Source organism: Pollicipes pollicipes, unplaced genomic scaffold (genome assembly GCF_011947565.3).
Source record: "Pollicipes pollicipes isolate AB1234 unplaced genomic scaffold, Ppol_2.1 Scaffold_7231;HRSCAF=8579_pilon_pilon_pilon, whole genome shotgun sequence".
Taxonomy (NCBI): Eukaryota; Metazoa; Arthropoda; class Thecostraca; order Pollicipedomorpha; family Pollicipedidae; genus Pollicipes; species Pollicipes pollicipes.
In genome coordinates this window covers 46,249,276-46,273,699 of record NW_023597034.1, presented here as the reverse complement: position 1 = coordinate 46,273,699, position 24,424 = coordinate 46,249,276, and the positions used below count along the sequence as shown (strand labels likewise).

At 51.6% G+C, this 24,424-nt stretch overlaps 2 protein-coding genes across 4 annotated transcripts; one reads left to right on the top strand and one right to left on the bottom strand.

Annotated features, from left to right (window-relative positions):
* Nucleotides 1-765: 765 nt before the first annotated feature.
* On the bottom strand, nucleotides 766-8,013 carry RPA1 (replication protein A 70). The gene is made up of 3 exons (XM_037234342.1): nucleotides 7,730-8,013; nucleotides 3,565-4,991; nucleotides 766-1,624 (listed from the first exon to the last, which is right to left on the bottom strand). Exons 1-3 carry the CDS (start codon nucleotides 7,827-7,829, stop codon nucleotides 1,340-1,342), a joined length of 1,812 nt encoding a protein of 603 aa, XP_037090237.1. The 5' UTR covers nucleotides 7,830-8,013; the 3' UTR covers nucleotides 766-1,339.
* A 441-nt stretch (nucleotides 8,014-8,454) lies between these two features.
* On the top strand, nucleotides 8,455-16,487 carry RpS7 (ribosomal protein S7). 3 transcript variants are annotated; one of them, XM_037233465.1, is made up of 5 exons: nucleotides 8,455-8,536; nucleotides 10,879-11,043; nucleotides 13,629-13,810; nucleotides 15,262-15,412; nucleotides 16,375-16,487. In XM_037233465.1, the coding sequence occupies exons 2-5, from the start codon at nucleotides 10,879-10,881 to the stop codon at nucleotides 16,450-16,452; spliced, it is 576 nt and encodes a 191-aa protein (XP_037089360.1). In that variant the 5' UTR covers nucleotides 8,455-8,536; the 3' UTR covers nucleotides 16,453-16,487. The 3 variants fall into 3 exon arrangements, with proteins under 3 accessions (XP_037089360.1, XP_037089361.1, XP_037089362.1); XM_037233466.1 differs by lacking the exon at nucleotides 8,455-8,536 and adding an exon at nucleotides 8,567-8,590; XM_037233467.1 differs by lacking the exon at nucleotides 8,455-8,536 and adding an exon at nucleotides 9,864-9,886.
* The last annotated feature ends 7,937 nt before the right edge of the window (nucleotides 16,488-24,424 follow it).

The window sequence follows — 24,424 nt, the reverse complement described above, 5'->3', positions numbered from 1 at the left end:
TCATGGCACCCATGCGAAGTGTATGCATGAAATGCGAAATGAGGCGAGACAACAACCAATTTGAAAGCTAAAATCGAGCCTTACAAAAGGTCAGTGAGGTTACTGTGAACAATCTTAAGACCCCGACTTCGAGTCCGGTACAAGTCCGCACACACGGCGCCATCAATAGGGCGTCACCTCTCTCGGAGATACCAACACCATTGTTGGACCACAAGTCACTGGTGGTCAGAACGGGGCAGCCTGGAGCTCGGCCGAGTCCTTCGGAGTCGCGTTCGGCTCGATGGCCTTGCTAACGAGCGCTCAGTTGCTGCGGCAGGAAAGCCCTGCGGTTCCTTGATCTCGTCCCCTTTGCCCACTTTCTCTGCTCAAGATAGCGTTGCATGCTTTGATGCAGTCAGCCACCAAACGTGCCATGTGCCGGAGAATGGTGCCCAGACACCTCCCCGTTGATAGCCGAGAGCACGTTTTTGTGGCACAGCGCGGAAACGCTGGACTAGGAATTGACTCCATCTCTCATTATTACCATCGGATACATTGATCACTGATGATATTATCACCGCACATATTAATCAATGCAGCAACGGTATTGAATCCCGGAGCTATAGCCGTGCGCCGCGCGTGCGTCACGTCAGCAGGCTTCAGCTCCCACGATCGGCGGGATTTGGGGTTCGTATCGAGTTTGCCTCTAGTCCTGGTGCCCATACACAGCGGGCCCAGTTCCCTTGGCCACAAACGCTGTGATCACATCATATACCAGGCGAAGAATATTAACGGCATGCGTGCTTTATTACAAAACACTACGCATTACATAGCGCGGATGTCATGCCTGACAACCGAAGTTCAGAGTGCGTGAACTTAGTATTGTCTTAGTCGTGAACTCAACTTAGTAGTCCGTCACGTGACACCTGGCACAAAACCAGCGCGGAATGTGGACAAAAGGGAGACAGCTGGAAAGTTTTCAGCGACATCCAAGACTAGCTCACGTTTCCCAGAAAGAGGGCATCTGCACGACTGTTCCAAAGTCCGCATTCACGCAATGACAAAGAATGTACAGAAACCCCGGCCATCATCACTCGGAGCTCTGATCATTCCGAAATGTCGACTGTGGGCTTCCCGCATGCGACGTGCTGAGAAAAACACCGCAAACGGCTCAAACCAATAACGTCCGCTTCACTCGGCAAAAGGCTGCAAAAGCGTGATGCCTCGACCTGGCGCCCAGCCCAGCCAATCTCACCACGACCGGCGGGCCCTCTCAAACCGGCCTGCTCGGCCGCGTCTCATTACAACCGCCACGCACACCGACCGCCCAGCACGGTCCAAACGTCCGGTCCGCTCCTCCTTAGTCCACGCTCATCTTAACGCTGTCGAGCCGGCCCCCCAAGGCGGTGATCTCCTCCTGCAGGCGCCGCTTGTGGGCCTCCAAATCGGACGACACGGCCGTCGCTGACGAGACCACAACGCGCATGCGCGACTCGTCGTTGTACGTCTCCATCTTGGCGCGCAGCGTCATGTTGAACTGCTTGAAGTTGGCCCTGCTGAACACCTGCATGAAGGCCTCCATGTCCGAGTCGCGCAGGCGCCCCAGCTCATCTGCAGACACGCCCATCACGGATTCGGCCGTTTCCTGTCAACGTAAGACGTCAGTCAACACCCTGTGACGTCACACACCACCAATCACCGTTCAAGAAGCAGCTTCCGCTATCTGGGCGGGCTCCCGCCAGCGTAAGTCGGTTGCCGATGTCGAACACGGCATGCAGCTGGGCACCGCCTGCACACTGTTACCTCGGCCCACTGCTGACAAACGAGGTTAGTAATCGGTTTGTGGCAAAATAATCCAGAAGACTACAAGTAGACACCCCTGCTTTCTCTCAATAAAAACAATGAGCGAGTGGCTTCAGCTGTCAAAGGCACAGACCTAGGTAATGTTCTTCAACGAGCAGTGAGTCTTTATTAATGGTGGTCGAATAAAGGCATACTGACTGCTTGGCCCGTCGGAGGTGAGTGACCCTCAGTTATTGAGAACGGAGACTAGTTGGGTTATTGGGTGCGACTTGCGACACTGTGCGGTTGAGAGACAAGAACCAGAGGCTTGTGTGCCCCCGGTTGGACTTTGTGGGAAACAGTGAGAACCAAAATCTGTTTTGTCATAGGGATACCTGTGAACCAAGGCTCATGCCTTTGGAAGAGTCGATGAGAGAAAGAAACCACGTTCAAGGCCTGCTAAGTACCCATTGGAGATAAGGATTCATGGTATTATTTGGTCGAAGTGGGAACCAGGACTATGGTCTTATGTGGTGAAAAAGTGGGGATGAAGGTGCAGGGTTTTGTTCTGCAGAAAAAAACAAACAGTGGGAACCATGGAATCTTTTTGTAAAAATTTCCTTTGGGATCTATCGTATCATTTTGTCAAAATTCAGCAGCAATCAGTAATCAGGGTTTGGTTGCGTGGAAAAGAGTCACAACGAACCATGCTACAGGGTCTAATTTCCTTCTCGAAAGAGTTTGCAGGCGCCAGAAGCTGATGTTCAGAACCAGACGTTTGTACGGTCAAGACACATGACAACCATTCATTAAGCTGTGCGCGAGAGCACAGGCACTGGCAAAGGTGCGATGTTATACTGTGCCCAGCCGCGGGGTGATGTGCGTCTTCCCCGCGCACGGCATCACTCTACATGAGTGCAGAGGCTACGAGACGAAGCCACGGGTGGCAGAAGGGCGGGCCCTAGAGACATGTCGTACACCCCGGTACCCACGCAGGAGACTTCGCGCAAAAGACACACACAGGATGACAAACTGACACGAGTTGGGCTCTCGGGCCTCCCCATGTGTGTGGCATTGGGGCTTTACGACCCACTCAGCTGCTGAGGCTATATGGCGTCGCCTACCTCTCACCCTGACATGAAGCGCGAGCACCGGGAGAGGGGGGGGGGAGGAGGGGGGAGGGAGAATCGAGCCGCGTACCTCTGGTTTCCTACACGCGCAGTGGTTAACGCAGACGCGTTAACCACTAAATTACCGGCAACCCTTGGGCCTCCTCACAGGACAGATTTGAAGACAACGCTGGGGTACAATATGTAACTGGTACGTAGAACACCCTGATATCCAACAAAACAAGAGGGAAACCGACGGATGCGGCAGCGCGAAGTACCTGCTTCTGCATGGGTTTCGTCACCCCACGCATAGTGCAGTAGCTGTTGACATGAAGGTTTCTCAACACATTCTGCAAGCCAACAAGGTAATCCATTTTATACAATCTGATACCTTGCACGATACCCACGTATCGTGCAGCAAACAAGATATCAAGTAGTATGCAACGTAATATATAACTACGCAATAATAATTTTATAGCGGCTACCATTCGGCGAACGCCAACGACAGCCCAGGACACGAAGCCACCCAGCACTTCTACCAAGGCCATCCCAAACAACTCACCAAATACAAAGGCTAACACCGATGTTTGCCTTCCACAAAAGGCTAACATCGGTCAAAGCCCGTGAACCAGGGACGCGGCACCGAACATCCGACCCCGCCGTCACGCTGGACCATAGTCTGAGACATACGCACCTGGAAGGCGGTGACCCACTGGTTGCCCGTCATGTCCGCCACGTTCATCTGCACGAGCAGCCGCCAGCGGAACTCCTGGAACGCCTGGTTGCACTTCTCGCACCGGAACGTGCCATCCTGCTGGTCCAGCACCTTCTTCTTGCAGTCGCCGTTCGGGCATGACTGGTAGAGGCAGTTCTCCGACTTGAGCTGCAGCACGGTGGCGCAGACGCTGTAGTAGCCGGCCTCGCCGCCGGCACCGATGTTCTCCAGCTTGGCCTCGGCGAAGGTCTTGAACTTCACGAGCCGATCGGTCCGCTTAGAGATGGACATGGACTCGAGGTTGATACCTTCGTTCTCAAACCAGCCCTTAAGCTTGAACGTCTCGTCAATTTCGGGGTTCAGCCGGATCTTGCTGCTGCTGAGGCCGCTGAGGCTGCAGCCGTTGAAGTCCGAGAGTTTGGCGCCCTTGACGGCCACCACTGGGTTGCCCGAGCCGTCGAAGCTCTCGGCCTGCGAGCCCCACAGCGTCAGCGTCACCTCCAGGTTACTCTGGTCGACCAGCTTCAAGTCCCGCTTCGTCAGCTCCTTGTTCATCTTACGCGACATGATGCGGTCCAGATCGCCGGCCTGCTTGCAGATGCCGATGACGTCCACGAGACCCGTCTTATCCATGGTCTGCAGCTCGGTGATGGGCACGAAGTTGAACTGCATGCCTGGGATGCCGGCGTCGTCGCCGCATGGCTCGATCTGCGAGTCGTGGTTCAGCGTCAGTTCGAAGTCGTGCGTGATCGTGCCGCAGTACTGCTTGTTGGCGGGCTTCAGGGTCGCGCGGCTCAGGTAGTACACCTTGTTCACCTCCAGCATGTCGTAAAACTTGTCGCACTGCTCCTTGAAGGCCGTGCAGCGAATATCGCCACTCTCATCCAGCAGCTCGAACGAGAAGAGCTTGCCCTCGCCGCGCGCATTGCTCCACGTGCGCACGTCGCCCTTGCTCGTTACGCGCGCCTTGATCGTCCACTTGTTGGCGTAGGGCGTCAGGTGCGCGATCGGTACCACATTTTGTACGTTGACGGCGCCAGCGGACGGCGCGAAGGCGGCAGGCTTCGGCGCGGGCCGCGCCGCCGGAGGTCCGCCGTTCGAGTGAGGCGGCGCGGGCGCCGCAGCAGGCGCCGGCGCCGGTGGTGGCGCAGCTGTTGACGAGTACGCCACTGGGTTGCCGATCTTCTTGGCCTCCGCGCCCGGCACGAGCACCGTCAGGTCGAGAAGGATGAAGACCTTCTTGGCACCCCCCTGTACCGTATTGGCCACGTAGCGGTTGAGCCGGATTATGGTGTTGGGCGCCAGCTGGTTCTCGTGGATCATGTGCGTCAGCTGCGTGCCCAGCATGGCCAGGCTGTTCATGTGGCAGCCGTCCGAGATCAGCAGCCGGTACCGATCTGTGTCGCCTGCGTACGAGCACAACGCGTCAGGGTGCACCAAATAGGCCGTGGCAGAGTGACCGAGCAGGAAAGAGACAAATAGAGAGGATGCAGAGCAGAGGGAGGATGGAGAGCAGAAAGAATGGATAGCAGAGACGGAGACGGAGACGGAGACGGAGACGGAGACGGAGACGGAGACGGAGACGGAGACGGAGACGGAGACGGAGACGGAGACGGAGACGGAGACGGAGACGGAGACGGAGACGGAGACGGAGACGGAGACGGAGACGGAGACGGAGACGGAGACGGAGACGAGACGGAGACGGAGACGGAGACGGAGACGGAGACGGAGACGGAGACGGAGACGGAGACGAGACGGAGACGGAGACGGAGACGGAGACGGAGACGGAGACGGACGACGGAGACGGAGACGGAGACGGAGACGGAGACGGAGACGGAGCGGAGACGGAGACGGAGAGAGAAGAGAGAGAGAGAGAGAGGAGAGAGAGAGAGAGAGAGAGAGAGAGAGAGAGAGAGAGAGAGAGAGAGAGAGAGAGAGAGAGAGAGAGAGAGAGAGAGAGAGATGCAAGGCAGGAAGAGAGAGATGCAAGGCAGGAAGAGAGAGATGCAAGGCAGGAAAGAAGAGATGCAGGCAGGAAGAGATAGATTGCAAGGCAGGAGAGAGAGATGCAAGGCAGGAAGAGAGAGATGCAAGGCAGGAGAGGAGAGATGCAAGGCAGGAAGAGAGAGATGCAAGGCAGGAAGAGAGAGATGCAAGGCAGGAAGAGAGAGATGCAAGGCAGGAAGAGAGAGATGCAAGGCAGGAAGAGAGAGATGCAAGGCAGGAAGAGAGAGATGCAAGGCAGGAAGAGAGACAGATGCCAGGGAGGAAGAGAGACAGATGCAAGGCAGGAAGAGAGAGAGATGCAAGGCAGGAAGAGAGAGATGCAAGGCAGGGAGAGAGAGATGCAAGGCAGGGAGAGAGAGATGCAAAGCAGGAAGAGAGAGATGCAAGGCAGGAAGAGACCGAGGAGCGGGGCAGGAAGAGACCGAAAGACAAGGCAGCAAGAGACCGAGAGGCAAGGCAGAAAGGGACAGAGAGGCAAGGCAGAAACAGACAGAGAGGCGAGGCAGAAAGAAACAGACAGGCAAGGCAGAAAGAGACAAAGAGGCAAGGCAGAAAGAGACAGAGAGGCAAGGCAGAAAGAGAAGGAAAGAGGCAAGGTAGAAATAGATGGAAAGATGCAAGGCAGAAAGAGACAGAAAGAGGCAAGGCAAAAAGAGGCAGAGAGAAGTGAGGCAGAAAAGGGCAAGGCAGAAAGAGGCAAGGCAAAAAGAGTTGAGGCAGGGAGAACAAGACAGAAAGGGGTGAGGCAGGGAGAAAGAGGCAGAGAGAGGCAGAAAAAGAGGCTCAGAGAAAGAGGCAGAGCAAAAGATGCGGGGAGAATGATGCAGAGGACACAGAGAGGAAGACACAGAAAAACAAAGAGAAAGAAGCAGAGAAAAGGGCAAACAAAAACAAAGACAGAACAAGGGAGATGGAATGACAGATAAAGAGGCAGAAACAGAGATACAAACAGGTAGAAAGAGGGAGAGGAAAAGAAAGAGAAATGGAGTGAGGAGATAGAAAGAGGAAGAGAAAGAAAGATATAGAAAGAAGAAAAGGATGGCCATGATGGCCACACTTCCAGCTCATAAGGATGCATTAGGGCAAAGAGAGGAAATACTCAAAAAAGATGTGGGTGACATACCAAGGATAACATCAGAATGAAGACACTCCCTCAAATTATATGCACCTGACATCACAGTACAGAGAGAATACCAAGACAAGAAATGACAGGAAATGCCAAAAATGCCACAACACAAACAACACATACATTAAAAAATTTGACTCCAGTGCGATATATCTATAACCTTGGACTTTTTTAATAAGTTGAGTTATTATTAAATAAATTATTTTATCAATCAATAAAATCATCATTAACAAAATCAGGCTGCTAAATGTATCACAGATAATGCTTTTAATTAATTCATACAAGACAGAAAGATCTATGGGATCTGATTTAATCACACTGATTGAGAGGATCCTAAAATCCTTTAAAGACAGGCTAGACCAACAAGTAGGTTAGATACCAAGTCAAGGTGATGCAATTCCATTTATTATTGATGCATGCTATATCAGCATTAGTTTTGTATTGTTTTTTCTTTACAGGGTTATTTATATTTCTGGGTTCACTATGATTATGCAACATGGCTTAGCCCCAACCCGCACTTCAAAACTAAATATTACATCAAACGGCACCGGTGTAACAATGATATGATGACCATGATCTCAATGTATGTGCTACCCATCCAAGTGCCCATAGTTCGATACCAGGCCACAACAAAATTTCAGGATGCAGATAGCTAGCACCTTCAAAGCCTCATCTACAGTTTTGAAAGGGCATTTTTCAGATAAAGTACTTTGAGTAAGAAAAGTTATAGCCCTCATCACCAATAAACCACCCCCACAATTGACAATTTTTGCAGACTTGCTCCAAAGTTGGCATTGAAAGTGTGGGTGGCAACAACCTCAAGGCCAGACCACAAAATAGGACATGCTACCCATAGCACACTTCATGTAGAAATTGATTTGACAGAGGACAGTAATTTAAGAACTCCAGTTCACCAAAGCGGGAGCATAATGCATCGAAAGGGTCTTCAAATTCTCACAATGGTAAGAACATCACATCCAAATGAGACTAAATTGACACGCTAACACTCACCAGCGACTTTCTTGTGGCTCATAACCTGTAGTACAGCATCTTCCACTTTGCCTCCCTGGAGCATCGTTGCAATAGCTCCAGACGTTAGCTTGTGATCCATAGTGGCGACCTTATTTAGACGCGAGTTCTATGCACATTTATCGTTCCTAACCTTGTATCAGGTCAAACGCATTCAACGTAACGCGGGCAAACACAGCCACCCCAGCAGTCACGTTCCGGCTTGTCTGGATGGCGCGAATGCGAATCGAAAACAAATAAGGTGTAGCAAGTTCGCACATATCTCACTGCGACTCATCTAGCTTGATACTAATGCCAATAGCCAATCAAAACGCTTTTAATATTGCTCACGTATTATTCAGCTGATCTTCAACGCTCTGATTGGTGTATCAGTACGCATCCTGCTATCGAACTTAATGCGACGTTTCGCGCGTTTATGATTATTTGAAGTTCTTGACCATTTGCGGAAATGTTTTGTTTCTCAAAAAAACAGTTATTAACAAGAACGCCAGTTATTAGGAGCAAATTTCATGAATTTTATGGATGCCAGGTAACACCAGCAATTTTCAGGATTTTCCAACAAACATGAGACAAAATAGTCAGTGCTGTTTTTAAGAACATATAAGTTTGAGCTAATAACTCATAGTGCACTTCAATATCATTTTATTTGATCAGTTCCTACTATGTTTTTGTCTCAAAGTGTAGTGAAGTTGTTTTTTAGGATGGATTAGCAAGAAATATCAGAGTTCTTCTGGTTGTTTACAGCAGCGCTGTCAAAAGTCCTTTCAGGTTCCGCTGTAGCCGGGCAAGGTGCGTCAGTTACGTATATGCGGATAAATTGGCGTTTCTTTGGCTGATCTCAAGGTACTCTGAACTTAAGACCCTTTAGGAATCTATCAAATTATTTTTAAATTTTGTCTGATTGCGTTGTTGCGGTAGGCAAATTGTCCGATGCGTGCACGCAGCGTAATGATTGTGGGCCTGTGTGCTGGATTGAAGTTCGAGTATGTGAAACATTCGTCATGTAAATTGGAAATAGCTTATATAGTAGAAAGACGAAAGTGCATTTATCGTAGCTGTGTTAAGGGCAGAAGGGTATGACCGGGAAGTTATAAAATAACCATAAGGTGAATGAGTAAATATGGGTTGAGTTAAGATTTGATCATCTGGATGATAGCAAATATATGCTCAAATTAAGTGCTACATGTTCAGATCTCTGTGCTCTGTAAGTTAAGTTTGGGAGGTGTGTCATAGGATTTTCCCCACACAAGACCCAGTTATTTTTAGTTTAGTCTAACTGACCCCCAGCTAGGGTGGCCTGTGTATGGGGGGGGGTTGTCTAATGTAGGTCCATGCACTTTGCCAGAAGTTGATGCAATGTTGTGTGCTGGGTGTTGCACTTGTCTATGCAGATATTATGCTAGGCAAAATTGTACTGCATTTTCAAACTTCATGGGCACATGTTAAGCCAAAAGTTATCTGAGGCATGGCAACTGTACAGAACACTGGCTCTATGCTGAAAATGCTGGTGACCTTAGGACAAATTCAGCATTTGGAATTATGGCATGCCCTTGAATTGCTGCTTGGATGTTGCCCTTCTGGTACACATGTTTAGAATAGCATACTTATTGCAGTATGGGTTGGTAAGTGGAGCTACTTGGCAGGTTAAGTGATGTTGGTACAGGTTAGGCAAATCATTGATGGGATATTCAGTTTTTGTACATTCTGGTTTAGACCTCAGTGCAGTTGAAGTGATTTCAAATCCCAGGTTTATTGCCAGGAGTCATGCAAATCTGCTTGCTCTGTGCCACATGAGGTCTGTCAGGCATAGTAGCAATATTGATGCGACAATACTATGGTGTGTAGGCAGGTCAGATGCAGCACATCTTAACCTGAGGTCCAGTAGTTTGATGCATGTATCTCACCTATTTAGTACATGGGGCCAATCTAGGAGGAAGTACAATATTGCAAAGGTAGTTTCCCACTAACATGCTTTCATAAGTTTTTTAGTTCAAAGGTGATTCCCAGATTTAGCTCAATTTTGACTGGCCCAATGTTGGTGCTCAGAAGTGTCAGGTTTAGGCGTGGGTGTGCAGGGTGTTTAGTGCAATAAATGCTTTTCAGGCTGCTGGCTAATGCAGTACTGATTGCTGAACTAAGGTAATAGCATAGTTGTTATTTGTCAAATGATGTTGTAATTACCTTTACCAAACTTTATCTGCCGCCATTTTGTGGTACTGAACTAGTTACTCATTATATCCTCAGATTAGTAGTTGCCAAATTCATGTGATGTCAGCTGGGATGCGGGTGTGCAGAATGTGGTATGGGCATGTGTAGCTTAAACCAGAATGAGTCAACTTATATTTCAAATATTTCGTTGTTCAGAAAACATTGTGTATTTTTGCTTGAAAGTGTTTTTTTAGCATGACAGTCCCTGGAGTCATTGCTGAATTTGGTGGCAACTATGCACTGATCTCAAGGAGTGAACTTGAGATTTATGGTGTGAATGCTTTGAAAGAAATTGCCAGAGCACTATTGCTTTGATTTTTTTGCAGTCTGTGCCTCAGGTGAACAAGCTGTGGATTTTGTTAAAAGCAGTCGGTGCCATCTGTGCTAACTGGCTGTGTGCTTGAATATTAATGGGGAATGCTGCTTCACAATTAGGACATGAAGGGGGGAAGATTCCTGTACCTGATCCCAGCAATGATAGTCATGTCATGATTGGACTGACCGGGACTTTAAGCTCCTTCAAAGAATATAACCAAGTCACTTAAGCCCTTGGTATGACATTACCTATTTTGTCAGTGGCTGTTATGTTACATGTCTTAGTAAATTTGAAATTTGATGGCTATTGCCGACATGTCAAAGTGGTCAGTCAGTGTATCATGTTTATCTGTTTTGAGGCATCACTGTGGAACAGGGGAGCGAGTTGTGAATGTGCTATGCATGTATCAGTTTTCTCAAGGATGTCCTGCCACTTGGGTAGAGTTGCAAGTGGAGCAAAGTCACATGCTGTTGGAAGTATGCAGTAGTGTGAATGTGTGAATTTTGGTATGAATTTTCAATCATGAGAGATTCTGGGGACATCTACAAACACTGATGATGGGCTAGTCCACTGTAATGCGGGTAATGTATTGTAAACCTTTTTTCAGATGGCTACAACGAAAATAGTCAAGAAGACTGGCGAGAAGCCGACCGACTTTGAGAGCTCTATTGGCCAGGCTCTGCTGGAGCTGGAGGCCAATACTGACTTGAAGCAGCAGCTGAAGGAGCTGCACATCACTGCAGCCAAGGAGGTCGAAGCTGGAGACAAGAAGGTATGCATCAATTGCAGGTTGGCTCTGTGCTGTCCTGCTAGCTGTAAGCTTCATGGTATTAGCAGTGTTGTTCATTCCAAGGAATAATCACAATGCATGGGGCCATGCTTGTATATTTTTATATTGGCCCAGTCTTCCTTGGTTCACATCAAGGCACTACACTTCGGGTAGATTTTGGAAAGTGTTATATTGGACTTCCTCTAATCAACAATGTATTTGTGGGTTGTGTATCTGTTAGTGAGTCATCTGGTACATACGCCTTTGCTGTGTAGTCAGTTTCACCTTTCCACCTTTGCTGGGTGCTGGGATACTGCATTGGCCCCTTAAAGCATCACAAAATGGGCAGATCTGTTGTTTGCAGATGAGAGCCATGGTTGCCCATGTCAATCAATCCACATGGTAACTTATGTGATTGTCTATCTGGACCCCATAGATGTCTTATTCTCATGTCATCGTGGCTCTGTATTGTCTGGATTTGTACCTGCATTTTGACCCATGTTCTTCACCTCACATTTGGCCACTTAAAACTTGACAATTTTCCTTGTGCATCAAAATCATCAGATGCCAAATAAGTTTGCATTAACTAGTGGTATTATTGCATTATCACAGGCAGTAATTGCTTTGTCAAACAGACTGAAAATGCCTAACAATTTATGTAGCAAATCACACCAAGCAGGCTCCATGACACTTCAGCTGCATGACACTGGTGAAAGTGGCTACAAGGCATCAGCTTGTGTAAAGTGTGATGGCCATTGCTGGAATGGGTCCCCCATGTCAACAGCTCTGTCATGGTCCAAGTACTTCTGACATGGCATGCAGCCCTGCTTGTAATGGTGTGGCTAGTGCTGATATGGCTGTGCAGGGTTCTGCCATGTTGTGTTTTGTCCATGCTCTCTCACGTCGTGTGTCGAGTCCGACGCGGCATGCGGCCCTGACTGCGATCATGAGGCGTAGTGCTGATGTGTCTGTGCAGGGTACTGCCACATTGTGTTTTATTCACACCTTCACGCATAGTGTGGGGAGTCTGTGTCGAGGGTCGCACCTAGAGTAACAGAAGAAGGAGGAGGAGAAAGCCAAAAGCCTGCATCTGCTGAAGACTTAGATATTAACATCATGGCATTACTGTGGGGATATAAATTGTGTCTGCCCTCCCTCCATTCCCTTGTATGATCTCAAACCAGGCAATGGTGTGGTGATGGAATGAGATTCCTTACAGTGGGCCAGATATTTGAAGCATTCGTCATGAGCTTGTTCACAAGGGATGCAGATGTAGGGAGTGCCCTGCAGGGCTGGCACCAGCTTTCTGAATCACTGTCCGCTAGTTTGTGGTGGTTACAAATTGGGTGCCAGAAACTTCTGGGGTAAAAAAGTGGTTAAGATTGATGGCCAGTTAAAGGCAAGAAGTGGTGGAAATGTTTGATTGTTAGCCAAGTTGCTGTCCTTGACAGCCAGTGCACACCATATTGAAAAATGTTTGATGACAGCTAGCAAGCTGCTAGCAGGGATTAAGTCCACTGAAGGAGAGTTTTTAGTCGAGCATGTGGAACATTGTGACATTTCCTGAAGTGCATTGCATCTTTCTGCCAGCCTGATTGGTCTGTACCTTGATATTTCCACTTTGGGTGCTGCAGTGGTGGACAAGTTCTAGTAATAAACAGGGTCTGAAGAAGGTGAGCAGGTCCTTCTGGTGCTCGCGTGGTTGCAGTAACTGAAACCAAGGTGCTGGTGCTAAAGTTACATTATTTCTATCATCTGCCATTTCCTCATGTTGATTTTTTTTCTTTTTGCTATTTCAGTCTTTGTTGCATGTTGCAAAATAAAAGTAAACCCTGCACATGTGGGACCAATCTGCCTCAGTAGTCATGCTGTGATGGATTGGCATCGGCCGACCGGCGGGGCGTGGTCCGGCTGACCCCAGCTCGGCCGGCGGAGCGTGGTCCGGCTGACCCCAGCTCAGCGGGCGGGGCGTGGTCCGGCTGACCCCAGTTCGGCCGGCGGGGCGTGGTCCTGCTGACCCCAGTTCGGCCGGCGGGGCGTGGTCCGGCTGACCCCAGTTCGGCGGGCGGGGCGTAGTCCTGCTGACCCCAGCTCAGCGGGCGGGGCGTGGTCCTGCTGACCCCAGCTCGGCCGGCGGGGCGTGGTCCGGCTGACCCCAGCTCGGCGGGCGGGGTGTGGTCCTGCTGACCCCAGTTCGGCCGGCGGGGCGTGGTCCGGCTGGCCCCAGCTCGGCGGGCGGGGCGTGGTCCTGCTGACCCCAGTTCGGCGGGCGGGGTGTGGTCCGGCTGGCCCCAGCTCGGCGGGCGGGGTGTGGTCCGGCTGACCCCAGCTCGGCGGGCGGGGTGTGGTCCGGCTGGCCCCAGCTCGGCGGGCGGGGTGTGGTCCTGCTGACCCCAGTTCGGCGGGCGGGGCGTGGTCCGGCTGACCCCAGCTCGGCCGGCGGAGCGTGGTCCGGCTGACCCCAGTTCGGCGGGCGGGGTGTGGTCCTGCTGACCCCAGTTCGGCCGGCGGGGCGTGGTCCTGCTGACCCCAGCTCTGCCGGCAAGGCCCGGTTCGCCTGACCCCAGCTCGGCTGTTCTGTCCGGCAGGCCATCGTCGTGTTCGTGCCGGTGCCCCAGATGAAGGCGTACCAGAAGATCCAGACGCGGCTGGTGCGCGAGCTGGAGAAGAAGTTCAGCGGCCGCCAGGTGGTGTTCATCGCGCAGCGACGGATCCTGCCCAAGCCCACGCGCAAGATGAACAACAAGAGCAAGCAGAAGCGCCCCATGAGGTGAGCACGCCGCGTGCGGTGCCTCAGGTCGCAGCACTGGGACCCGTGGGTAGTGGAGAAACATGGATTTGAGGGATGCTTTGAAGGTGTCAAAGAGATGAATGTTACCTCAGGCCACAGCTGTTTAAACGAGGGGTGTCCGCACAAGCGTCCACGAAAGCTGCTGCTCTGTGTCATGTGTGCTCTGCACTACAGGTCCTTGGCCAACGGACCTTTTCGCGAGGTGCTTTAGCACCACCAGTGGGTGTCCGTTTGCTGTTTGCATTCCAGAGGAGCTGCAGGGGTGGTTTGTGGCTCAGTGCATAGTGCTCGTTGCTAAGCGTGGTTGACTGGTCGGCTCCACCATTCGGGTTTCCACGTTGTCGATGACGCCGACTGATAACTTTTAAAGAAAGGGATGGTTTTTAATTGCGGGCCATCAGCGTGATGTTTTGCCAGCCCGCACCAACGCAGTCGGCTGCTCGTGCACTCCGTCCTCGCAGTGCTGATCGCGTATCAGGTGCCACGCCCTCTAGCAGCGGTGCGCGTGGGGCGGCCGATAGTTCGGGCCGGTAGATTGCGGCCCGGCTGGGCCGCCAGGGATCTGCTCGGTTGATGCAGATAAGCCCTGGTTGGTTCACCAGGGCTCGGTTGGTGCAGATAAGCCCTGGTTGGTGCACCAGGGCTCGGTTGGTGCAGATAAGCCGCGGCCAAAATGTGCGCTGGGCGGATATCGATCGCAAGACATCCTTGTGTCTTCTTCATGACGTCTTCGTGTCTTCTTCCGTGTCAATGCTCGGCTCCTCGAGCTGCGTGGTCGGTGTGCTGGCGATGGCGTTCAATCACTGATCACATGTCAAGTAGCCTGGGTAGGACGTTTGAACGCTGCGAACTGAGCCCATGTTTTAAGATCAGTTTTCACCGAGGTCTTGGGGGCGGGGGGGGCAAGCTCTAATGCATAAGCCACGTTGCCGCACCACCAACTGGCAACACAAGCTTCTCACGTGATAGTGGGGGTGTGTCACCGTAACCCCCAGCCGTGTGCCGCTGCGTGACCCTTAGACATATGCCGCTGTGAACCCAGCCGTGTGCTGCTGCGTAACCCTTAGACATATGCCGCTGTGTAACCCAGCCGTGTGCCGCTGCGTGACCCTTAGACATATGCCGCTGTGTAACCCAGCCGTGTGCTGCTGCGTAACCCTTAGACATATGCCGCTGTGTAACCCAGCTGTGTGCCTCTGCGTAACCCTTAGACATATGCTGCTTTGTAACCCAGCCGTGTGCCTCTGTGTAACCCTTAGACATATGCCTCTTTGTAACCCAGCCGTGTGTCGCTGTCTGGCCCCCAGCCGTGTACCGCTGTCTAACCCGCAGCCTTGCACCGCTGTCTTACCCCAGCCGTGTACCGCTGTCTTACCCCCAGCCGTGTACCGCTGTCGTAACCCCCCCCCCCCCTCCCCGTCGTTCCGCAGCCGGACGCTGACGCACGTGCACGAGATGATCCTGGAGGACCTCGTGTATCCGGCCGAGATCGTCGGCAAGCGCATCCGGATCAAGCTGGACGGCTCGCGGCTCATCAAGGTGCACCTGGACAAGACCCAGCAGACCAACATCGAGCATAAGGTCAGTGTGCGGGCGGTGGTCCGTGGGGCGGCCGCTGGCCGTGGCGGGCGGGGCAAGCGGCGCCGAGGCGCGCTGTGGTTATGATTCGGTCGCGGCTCATTCGGCAGTGATCGGTGGGTGTGTGCACTTCGTCAAAGCCGTGTTTTTAAGTGTCCCAAAACTGTGAGACGTCATGTCTGGTATTGTAGTTGCCTGAAACAGGCAGTGCATCCTAGGACTCCGCGACGTCACAGAAACAATGCACTGCCTGAGGTGGTCCATAGGCCTGGATGGTTGAATTGGATGACTTGGTAGTGTAATGGTCAAGCTGCGTGTCTGGGAAACTAGAGCTGTGGGGTTGGGTTCGTTTCTCCGCGGTGCCCGCCCTTCCTGCCAGGGTGATAGCCAGGCGACACCATATAGCGTCAGCGGCTGAGACCATTGAACGTGGATTGCTCTCTTCCCATGTTGGCGTCTGGATGGTTTCGGGTGACATTGTGGTGGCTCAACGGATTTCCGCGAAATCGTGTGATGTGCCGCATAGAAAGCAGCATTTTCAACAGATGTTAAGTTGTTTATTGTTGATGGGGCTGCGAAATGCTCCAGGGGTTCATGCATGGCAACAGCCGGCAGGTCACCCACCGTGTGTTTGTCTAAGTGGGTTCGTTTCCAGTCATATGTTATTATTCATGTCTCATGTGACGTTGGGGCGATCGTAAATGTGTGGGATTCTTAAGCTCCAAATGCCTAGCATTGCAGCTTTCGACCTTTTAAAATTACTGGCATAATCCCCCGCCCAAGATACAGTTTAGAACAACACTGTTCAACAACTGTTCGGAACGTGAAAATCAGACACTTCAAATCATGGCTTTATTCGTTTGCGCTGTTGTTAAAGAGCATTGTTGTCTCAGCTGACCGGCGTGCTCAGCCCCGCGGGCTGTGACTCGGTCCGCAGCGTCGCTGACCTCGCTCCCCCTTTACAGACTGATACCTTCGGAGCCGTGTACAAGAAACTGACGGGCAAGGACGTGACGTTCGAGTTCCCCGAGCCGTACATGTAAACTTAGGTATAATACACCCCGAGACGGGAAGCTGCTCCTGGTTTGTGACTGCGCCTGCAGAAAGGGGCGAAACGCGGCCACACTGCTGATGCGCATGCCGCCGGAAGCGAATACGCAGTGGGGAGAATGCTTCGAACTCATGCTCGCCTTCCCCGCACACGCCGAATCCGGTCTTACGAAGGTACAAAACTCAGAGATGTGCCGTTTCCAGCAGGATTAAGTCGGGGTAGACCAGGCTATCAAAGTGTGCGCGAGGGAAGAAACGGTGGGAAACTGAAGCGTTGCAGCTACCTACAGATCCTTGCGTGTTTTATACCAACTTCAGCGACAGTCGGCTTGTGGTCCGCTGGGGCCCGGCTCTGAAGGTTGCAACTGCCCGGATGGGAGAGAAGATACCGCTTCCCCCCAAGCTCTGCCCATATTTTTCCAAAGGAGACAATGTGTCGTCAAATCGAGGTGGTTAAGAAAACAAGTCGAGCCAGGCGAATGAACACAGTATGTAAGTGAAGGGTTATGTTGGAGCTTCGACTAGGCATCACGGCAAAGCCGTTTTTGGGCGAGAGCTATCGTTTGGCAACAAGGACTGGTGTGTGGGATCGGGTCCCAACGGCAGGCGCGACGTACGCCTGTCTGGGACGACGGGACCACGATTCCAACAGGCCATACTTCGGCTTCTGGTAACGCACACAAGCGACGGATCGGGTCACACGCACGCGGCCCTTTCAGAGGTCGGGGTTCCCACCGTATGCGGGCGGTGATAACAGAGCCGTAATAGCCAGGTCTGGTTGAGCTATAGCTTAGCTACCACGTGTGTTAAACATAATAGGCCGGAGGATAGTCACACGTGTGGCCTCGCTCAGGGACCCGGTCGCGCCCTTGGAAGTGACGGCCATCGCCAAATATGCCCGGTGTTATTACCCACCAGACACGTCGGATTACTTATATGTATTCCCGGGAGCCGAGTCCTGGTTCCGGCACCAATGAGAAACCAGGAGTTAGGCGAGGTCAGCCGAAGGTCCAGTATAGAATGTGCCGAATGAACCAACAATAATCCTTGTCCAGTTGGACACTAGCAGGAGAGCAGACATGTGCGCGGTTCCCAATGTTGGTTCATGCGTCCCACTTATGGAAACGATGCCCTGGATCCTGGTGCTGGCCGGCTGTGTCATATGTACGTCAACTCTCAGTTCGTTCGCAGATATGCCACGGATTCCTTGTTGCCTTTCGGTACTTCACCAAGTTTCATACTCTGGTGCACGGCTCCCATTCGCTGGCTTTTCACAAGCAGCGGGCCCTGGTTCCCATTGGTCAACTGGTCATTTTAGAAACGCCAGACCTTGGTTTTTTGTTCCAGCGATTCCCCTACAAAGAACAAGGGCTGGTCTCTATCGATTTGCTCACTAAAAGCCAAATTCAGCCTCTTAAGGCCTGTTTCGCATTGCTCCATTCCCACACTCTAGCCCTGATAACCATTTGTGTATTGTCTGCCAGTAACGTCGCGTGTGGAATAAAAGGCAGACCGCACGCGCTTTGAGATATTTTCTTGTGCAAATGGGACAATCAGCGCGTAGATACCCTTCAGGTTCCCCTGGCGTGCTTCTGGATCTTACTTTTTTCTGGATCTCCAACTTTGTTTCTAGCTGGTCCACGTGTTCCTCCTAGCTCCGAAGCGGGTTCCTGGGAAGGAACTTAGAAACGAGGTAAATGTCGGGCCGGAAAAAATTAACAAGAATCAACGTGGTCTAGTATCGTAGGCAAGTATCACCTATCCTTGTTTTTGTATGTATACATACATTATACATGTATTATGTGTATATATATATAACGACTGGATATAAAGATATCCAGACGTTTTTTACTTGGCAATTGGTGAAAACCGCCAGCCACTAGGAGGGAATCTTCTGCCCCTTAATTTTTCGTAGTTTCCGAGCAAAAAGTGCCAGCCAAGTTCTCGGCCGCTCCAATTTACATGATGCACAAGTCGCCACGGATGGTCGGCCAGGCCGTGCCAAGATTCATAAATCGAATAAGCGCCGGCCTTGTTTGCTGTCGAAAAAGCTCCTTGGGTCACTGGACAGTGTGGGAAGCCGAGAGTATGTGATCTCTGTGTGCATTGGCTGTTGATTTGTAGCGTGACACACGCGTCGTTATAAGCCTGCGCGCGAGACCGGCGTCTGTCATGTGTTGGTTCAGTTCGATCGTGGGGGTTACCTGAGAACTTGCAGCTTTCGGCTTGACCAGACCGATGGCGGCCGGTTTTAAGGGTCTGGACTTTTTACCGCAGCTACCATTAAAGGAATATGTTCTCGATTTTTTTGCGATGTGACAATTGCCCGCGCAATGTGTCGCGTGAGAAATCGTGACTTTTCCAACGTATTGGGTTTGTGTGGCCAAATGCTCAGGAAGAAAACAGCAGAACTATTTGTCCGCTAACTTCCATTCTTATTTCAGTGTCCCCCATCCATTCGAGGTCCATTTTCCCTGAGCAAATACCGAACTAAGATGACCCCGGGTCCAGATACGTGTTTCAACACAGCGAAGGCATTCGAGCAATGTCAGACAAATCACAGATGTGAACTCTCAGTATATTGCTTGTGCATGACCACTCCATGCCATGCCAGTGGAATCGCTACCGTTATTTTCGGGGCTCCCATGGCATGCATTTTGTGCTGGGAACATGTGGCGCATGGTAATGCATTTATCATCATCATCCATTCACCACCCTCCTGCTGCCGCTGCCTGGGCGGTTGTCTTCCTTGACGCAAGCGTGATTTGGTTACGTCTTAATCCCGCCTTGCTGAGAACCTCGAATTATCTCCTGGAACTTCGTTCGGGTTGTGAACATCCGTTTTAGAGCGTCGTGGCATACGTGAGGGGCATTTTATCCCAATGGCGCTGATCGCGCGATATTTTGTGTCCTTTCCGAGGATTTTTAACAGAGCAGGCTTTGAAGCATAATTTGGAAAGTTTCTTTGAAGCCTCGCGCGGAGGGTCGCGTACTAAACATCGACGGCGGAAACATTGCGGCGAGCAGAAAGCAGCGCCACCTTTGTTGTAGTTATTACTAGGCGCGATAGATGGCGCTGTGGGATGTGGTAGGTTGATGTAATACTAGAGGTTCGTCAAGACAAGAAGCTTCTAGGTATTGTATGAATTCCTTCCTGGAATGGAATGCAGACTTATGCAGTTATCTCAGCTACAATCATTTGAGGCATTGTGAGAGCCACGCCACTGCTCGTGAATTCCGCCACATCGGCAATTATTAACTAGTGTTGGAACGCGTGCAGTGCAACAACACCTTCATTCACTTGGCCTCATTATCAATATGATAGCAAGTCGTGCCTTTTGTGCATCTAACATCCCGACGTTATAACGGTACGTCTTAAAACGATGGAAGAGAAAAGCACGTTGGTTGAAATGGATAAGGCTTTCGTGTCGGCGTCTTGAAAACGGACAAATGCGACAATGCTTCTGTAGAGAATGCGCGATAGCATTACCTCACATTTGGAGACGGTATATTGTGACAATGGAGTGGTTCCCAGAAAATTGGCATTGATGTTGGCATTCAGTGGCACGACTTCCCATGCATGTACGTTGGCTAGTCCAAGTTGATTGCCAGAATCAGACATGCGTCTTGAGTTTCCCAAAAAAGACCTAATGATACCATTAGCATGGAAGCTTATGGGATTATGGGTCCAACATTAGGACCCAGGCGCGTGTTGGTCAGGTCAGGTCAAGTAAAATAGGTGGAGTGAGCTGGAGACAGTGCGAACGTATGACACCATGACATGACGTATGACAGTATGACATGACGTATGACAGTATGACGGTATGAGCGGACGAAGCAAGCAGCACGTGCACCATAACACATATCCGAAATTTACTCGGTCTAAGCCGCAGCATGCTGCCCACCTGTTAAGCCACGGGTCCACCAGTCTTGTCTTAAAACAGTGCAGTGAAAAGCGATAGAGCTCACGATACAAACGTGACTTACATATGTCAAGGACGGCACATCCGCAGCTCGAGAGCTATTACCGTCGGAACGTGGGCAGTTTTCAATGCATGTCTGAGGATTGAACCAGGGCAGTTTTCCAGAATTAATGTACAAACTAAAAACAGCTTGACTTGACCGTCAGTTTAAGAGAAAACTTCGTCTGCTATAAAGGTACCCAATGGTCTAATGTGCCAGTATATCTTAGCAGCACGTCAAACAACATATTGGTATACGTTGGGTACTATCAATCAGCTCTTACTGATGGACAGCATTGCGACAGCTAGTTCTACAAAGAGCACGCGGTGATATGACCGCGTATTTTGGAACGCTACTTCATGCGTATGAAGCAAAGCCACTTCCAGAAAAAGAATATTGCCACTGTTGACCTTTTGCCACCTTGATCAACATGCTCAGGATAAACGCAGTTTATAGAAGAAAAAAAACTGGACATCCTTTTGAGAACAAAAATAACGAGGCAGACTAACTGAAAATGCGGACGTGTTTGTGGACCAGCGTCCGACTCATCCACATGTCACGCCGCGCGACCATTACGACGCGCGCCATTAGCACGCTGCTGGCATTCCGGGCTGCACGCCGGCGGCACCGTCGACATCACGCCGCCTGACCGCGTGCGGCGCCGCCGGCGTCACCGGGCTCGGGTCAACACGATTAGTCACACGGCCGCGCAGCGCCGACGGCCGGCTCCGCGGGAGGTGTTGACCGACAGCTGGGGGGCGCAGAGCGCGGTCTGGGGTGCGCCGGCCACGCACCGGACGTGCCGGAAACTGAGTCACGTCGCGTGGGAGGCGTCCCGTCCGGACGTACCGGCGGCGGTGGCGAGTGTCGACTTACGTTGCCATGGGGCTGGTCGAATCTGACTCAGATGATAACGCTCCCTTTCCAGAGAGACAGTTTTATTTTACCCGGCGCACCGGAAGGCAGTTAGTCACGGATTCCACTCTGTGCACGTCGTCGACTCACGTGCACGCCCTCGCCACGTCTTCTGAGGCTGGTTACCGGCGCGTGCGAGGTCGGCATGCTGGACGTCTGTGATGAGCACGACTCCCGGGGGCCTTGCGGCGATGTGCGGCGCTGGCGGCTCCCCACACAGCTGGCAAACCTGGACGCTGCCGCTCCGACCTCACGCCGAACCCGATGCCAGGCAATTTCGGACGTGTGTTATGCTGCAGTGGAGCGCCGTTCAGCAGTTGTCCTGCCGAAGGTCACACTGCGACCGTGAATCTGCGCTGTGGCTACCGGTATCTTCATTTTGGATGATTCAGCAACATCGCGCCGGTGGATGCTGACCGAGAGAGAGAGAGAGAGAGAGAGAGAGAGAGAGAGAGAGAGAGAGAGAGAGAGAGAGAGAGAGGGAGAGGGAGAGAGAGAGAGAGAGAGAGAGAGAGAGAGAGAGAGAGAGAGAGAGAGGAGAGAGAGAGAGAGAGAGAGAGAGAGAGAGAGAGAGAGAGAGAGAGAGAGAGAGAGAGAGAGAGAGAGAGAGAGAGAGAGAGAGAGAGAGAGAGAGAGAGAGAGAGGTGCGACCGGCCGCGCGACAACGTCCCGGCAACGATAAATGCCAGCGGCGTGCTGCGCACCACCCCCAACCCCCACACCCCGCCTGTCATGCTAATTGACGCCATTTCTCAACGCGTGCGGGGACGAAACCGGAATTTCCAGCGTTTTTCACGTCAACTGGCGTTCCGATCGACCCTGACCAGCCATTGTGTGCTCGTGGGAAGACAAAGCGGCGCGGCAGCCATACACCGTTCCCTGTTGGCTGTTACCCGTCGAGCGACGCGCCGCCCCGGCCCGCCGCCCAGCTGGCAGGCGGCCGCAGGCGGAGCGGCTGGGCAGCGCCTCCTCACTATGGCAACCAATTATTTATCGCTGGCTTAAACAACTCGGCAAGGTAGAACCCACGAACAAAAACAGTACGGTAGACTTTGCTCGTCTTTGATTCAATGTTTCTTAGTTTGTTTCAGTGTTAGCACTTGCCATAAATTCATAAGTTTTGTTATGCCTTTATGAGATATGAAAACTTACTTGCCGCACAAGCAGGAGCTGACTGCGTGGCCGAGTACGTTTCAACGAGCACAATGCGTGTTTCTGCACATGTAGGAACCGAGATAAGAGTGAGACCGGAAGTCTCGCGCCAACTAGGAAGCACGTCTGCGGCCAAACTTCCCGTAATTCGTCTGGGATCCGTTCGCACAGATGTGGTCGTGCCCGGAAATCCGTTGGACACTGCAACAAGGATGGCGGCGACGCTGTCCAGCGATCCGACGCCTCGTCTTGAATCGCCTCGAGCCACGCTGCTCTGTTAGTGGTAAAGGGACAGGTGTTACATTCCCGCGTGACGTCACCGCCCGGTTGCACGTCGCCCGGGTCGGAAAATCCTCAGCCCGATCGCGAGCCCGGGACGAAAAACCCCCAGCCCGATCGCGAGCCGGGTCCGAAAAACCCCCAGCCCAATCGCGAACCTGGGTCGAAAAATCTTCAGCCCGATCGTGAGCCCGGGTCGAAAAATCCTCAGCCCGATCGCGCGACACCGCCATCACTGTAGCAATGTGCTCACGTGTCCGGTGACTCGATCAGAGTTTGGTCCAGTCGCGATCCCCGGCGTCACGATCGGCCCAGCCTCAACCAGCGACAGTCGTGCGATGATTAGTGCACTCGTATGAAAACGGGGGCGGTGCCGGGCTTGGGTCGGTGACCCTTTTGATATTTGCCGTGCGGCAAATTACTTTTCAGCAGTCAGCAGCAGTCATTCAGCAGGCGGACCAATTACTTTTGTATTCCCAACGTGCCGTATAATATGTTTTCTCGTCAGTAACGTACTCAGGATTTCGCCTTGCGTGTGGCGCCGAATTCCACCAGGAAAAACAAAACATTAAAAAACGGAAGGCAAATCGGCGACACGACGCAGCTGGTAAAAAGGTAAGGTGAATTGCAAAAATTACCCAAGGTTATGGTAACAAACTAGGCACACAATATGGTGCTAAGTGCATCAAACCGTATGGCCAGGTACGTCGTTTGACAATTTGCACTGCAACGTATCAAGCATTTAAGCAGTGATGATATCTTGGAACTTATCGATTGTAGTGCATACACGTTATCATGACAAAAAGTGAGCGCCCTAAACCAGTCTTGGTATCCGGGGAACCTTTTCAATCCACCTGCATCTTTTTCTTCAGCAACTATTGGATGGCTGATCGAAAGCGCCCTTAAGAGCCTTTTGCAGGCGACGAACTCTTTTCGCCGTGGCGATTACCTCTGATCAGTTGCGTGGCTGTTAAATCTAACTGACTTTCCTGGCAGGCCGAAGAGACAGTGGAATATTCTCAGAGCCTTTCGTGTAGTCTGTTTGGCCCTAGAGTGTATACGGGTGGCGTCCTGATCCGCTGAATCACATTTGTACCCTCCTTTCGCGATCAGCCGTGTGCTCTTCTCTGCCGTGGTACCTCGCAAACACAAGTGCCGGCATCACGTGCTTCACATGAGCTCATAGGAATGAGCGCCCCGTGAAGTGTGGCGAGTTTATTTGGTTGGCGCTTTTCCATTTTATCTGGTCTGTAGAACGTGTTTTTGTCCTTCGGAGCACTTTGTAGCACTCTTCATGCACCCTTAAATGCATTGCGCACCTGAATATATCCAGGAACTCTTGACAAAATCCATCTTTACCTTCTGCTGTTTTACCGGGCTGCAGATAGCGTAATTTGTGTTCAAGCGAGGGAGCGAAACAGCTCTCGAACTGCACATCTCTTGAAAGCTTCATGATTTTAAAAACGGGATTTCTTCTCCCAGCTTTTTTGACTGCAGCGACCACCTCATGGTCTCTGCCTGTTTCTTGTTTTCAGCCAGGTCAGACTTCGGACGCCCATCAGAGATCCGCTTTGGCATTGCGTCACTCTTTCAAACAACTCGCTCACATGTTTTGTGAACATCATCAGGCTCCTCTTTGTGGGCTGGTCGTGCTGC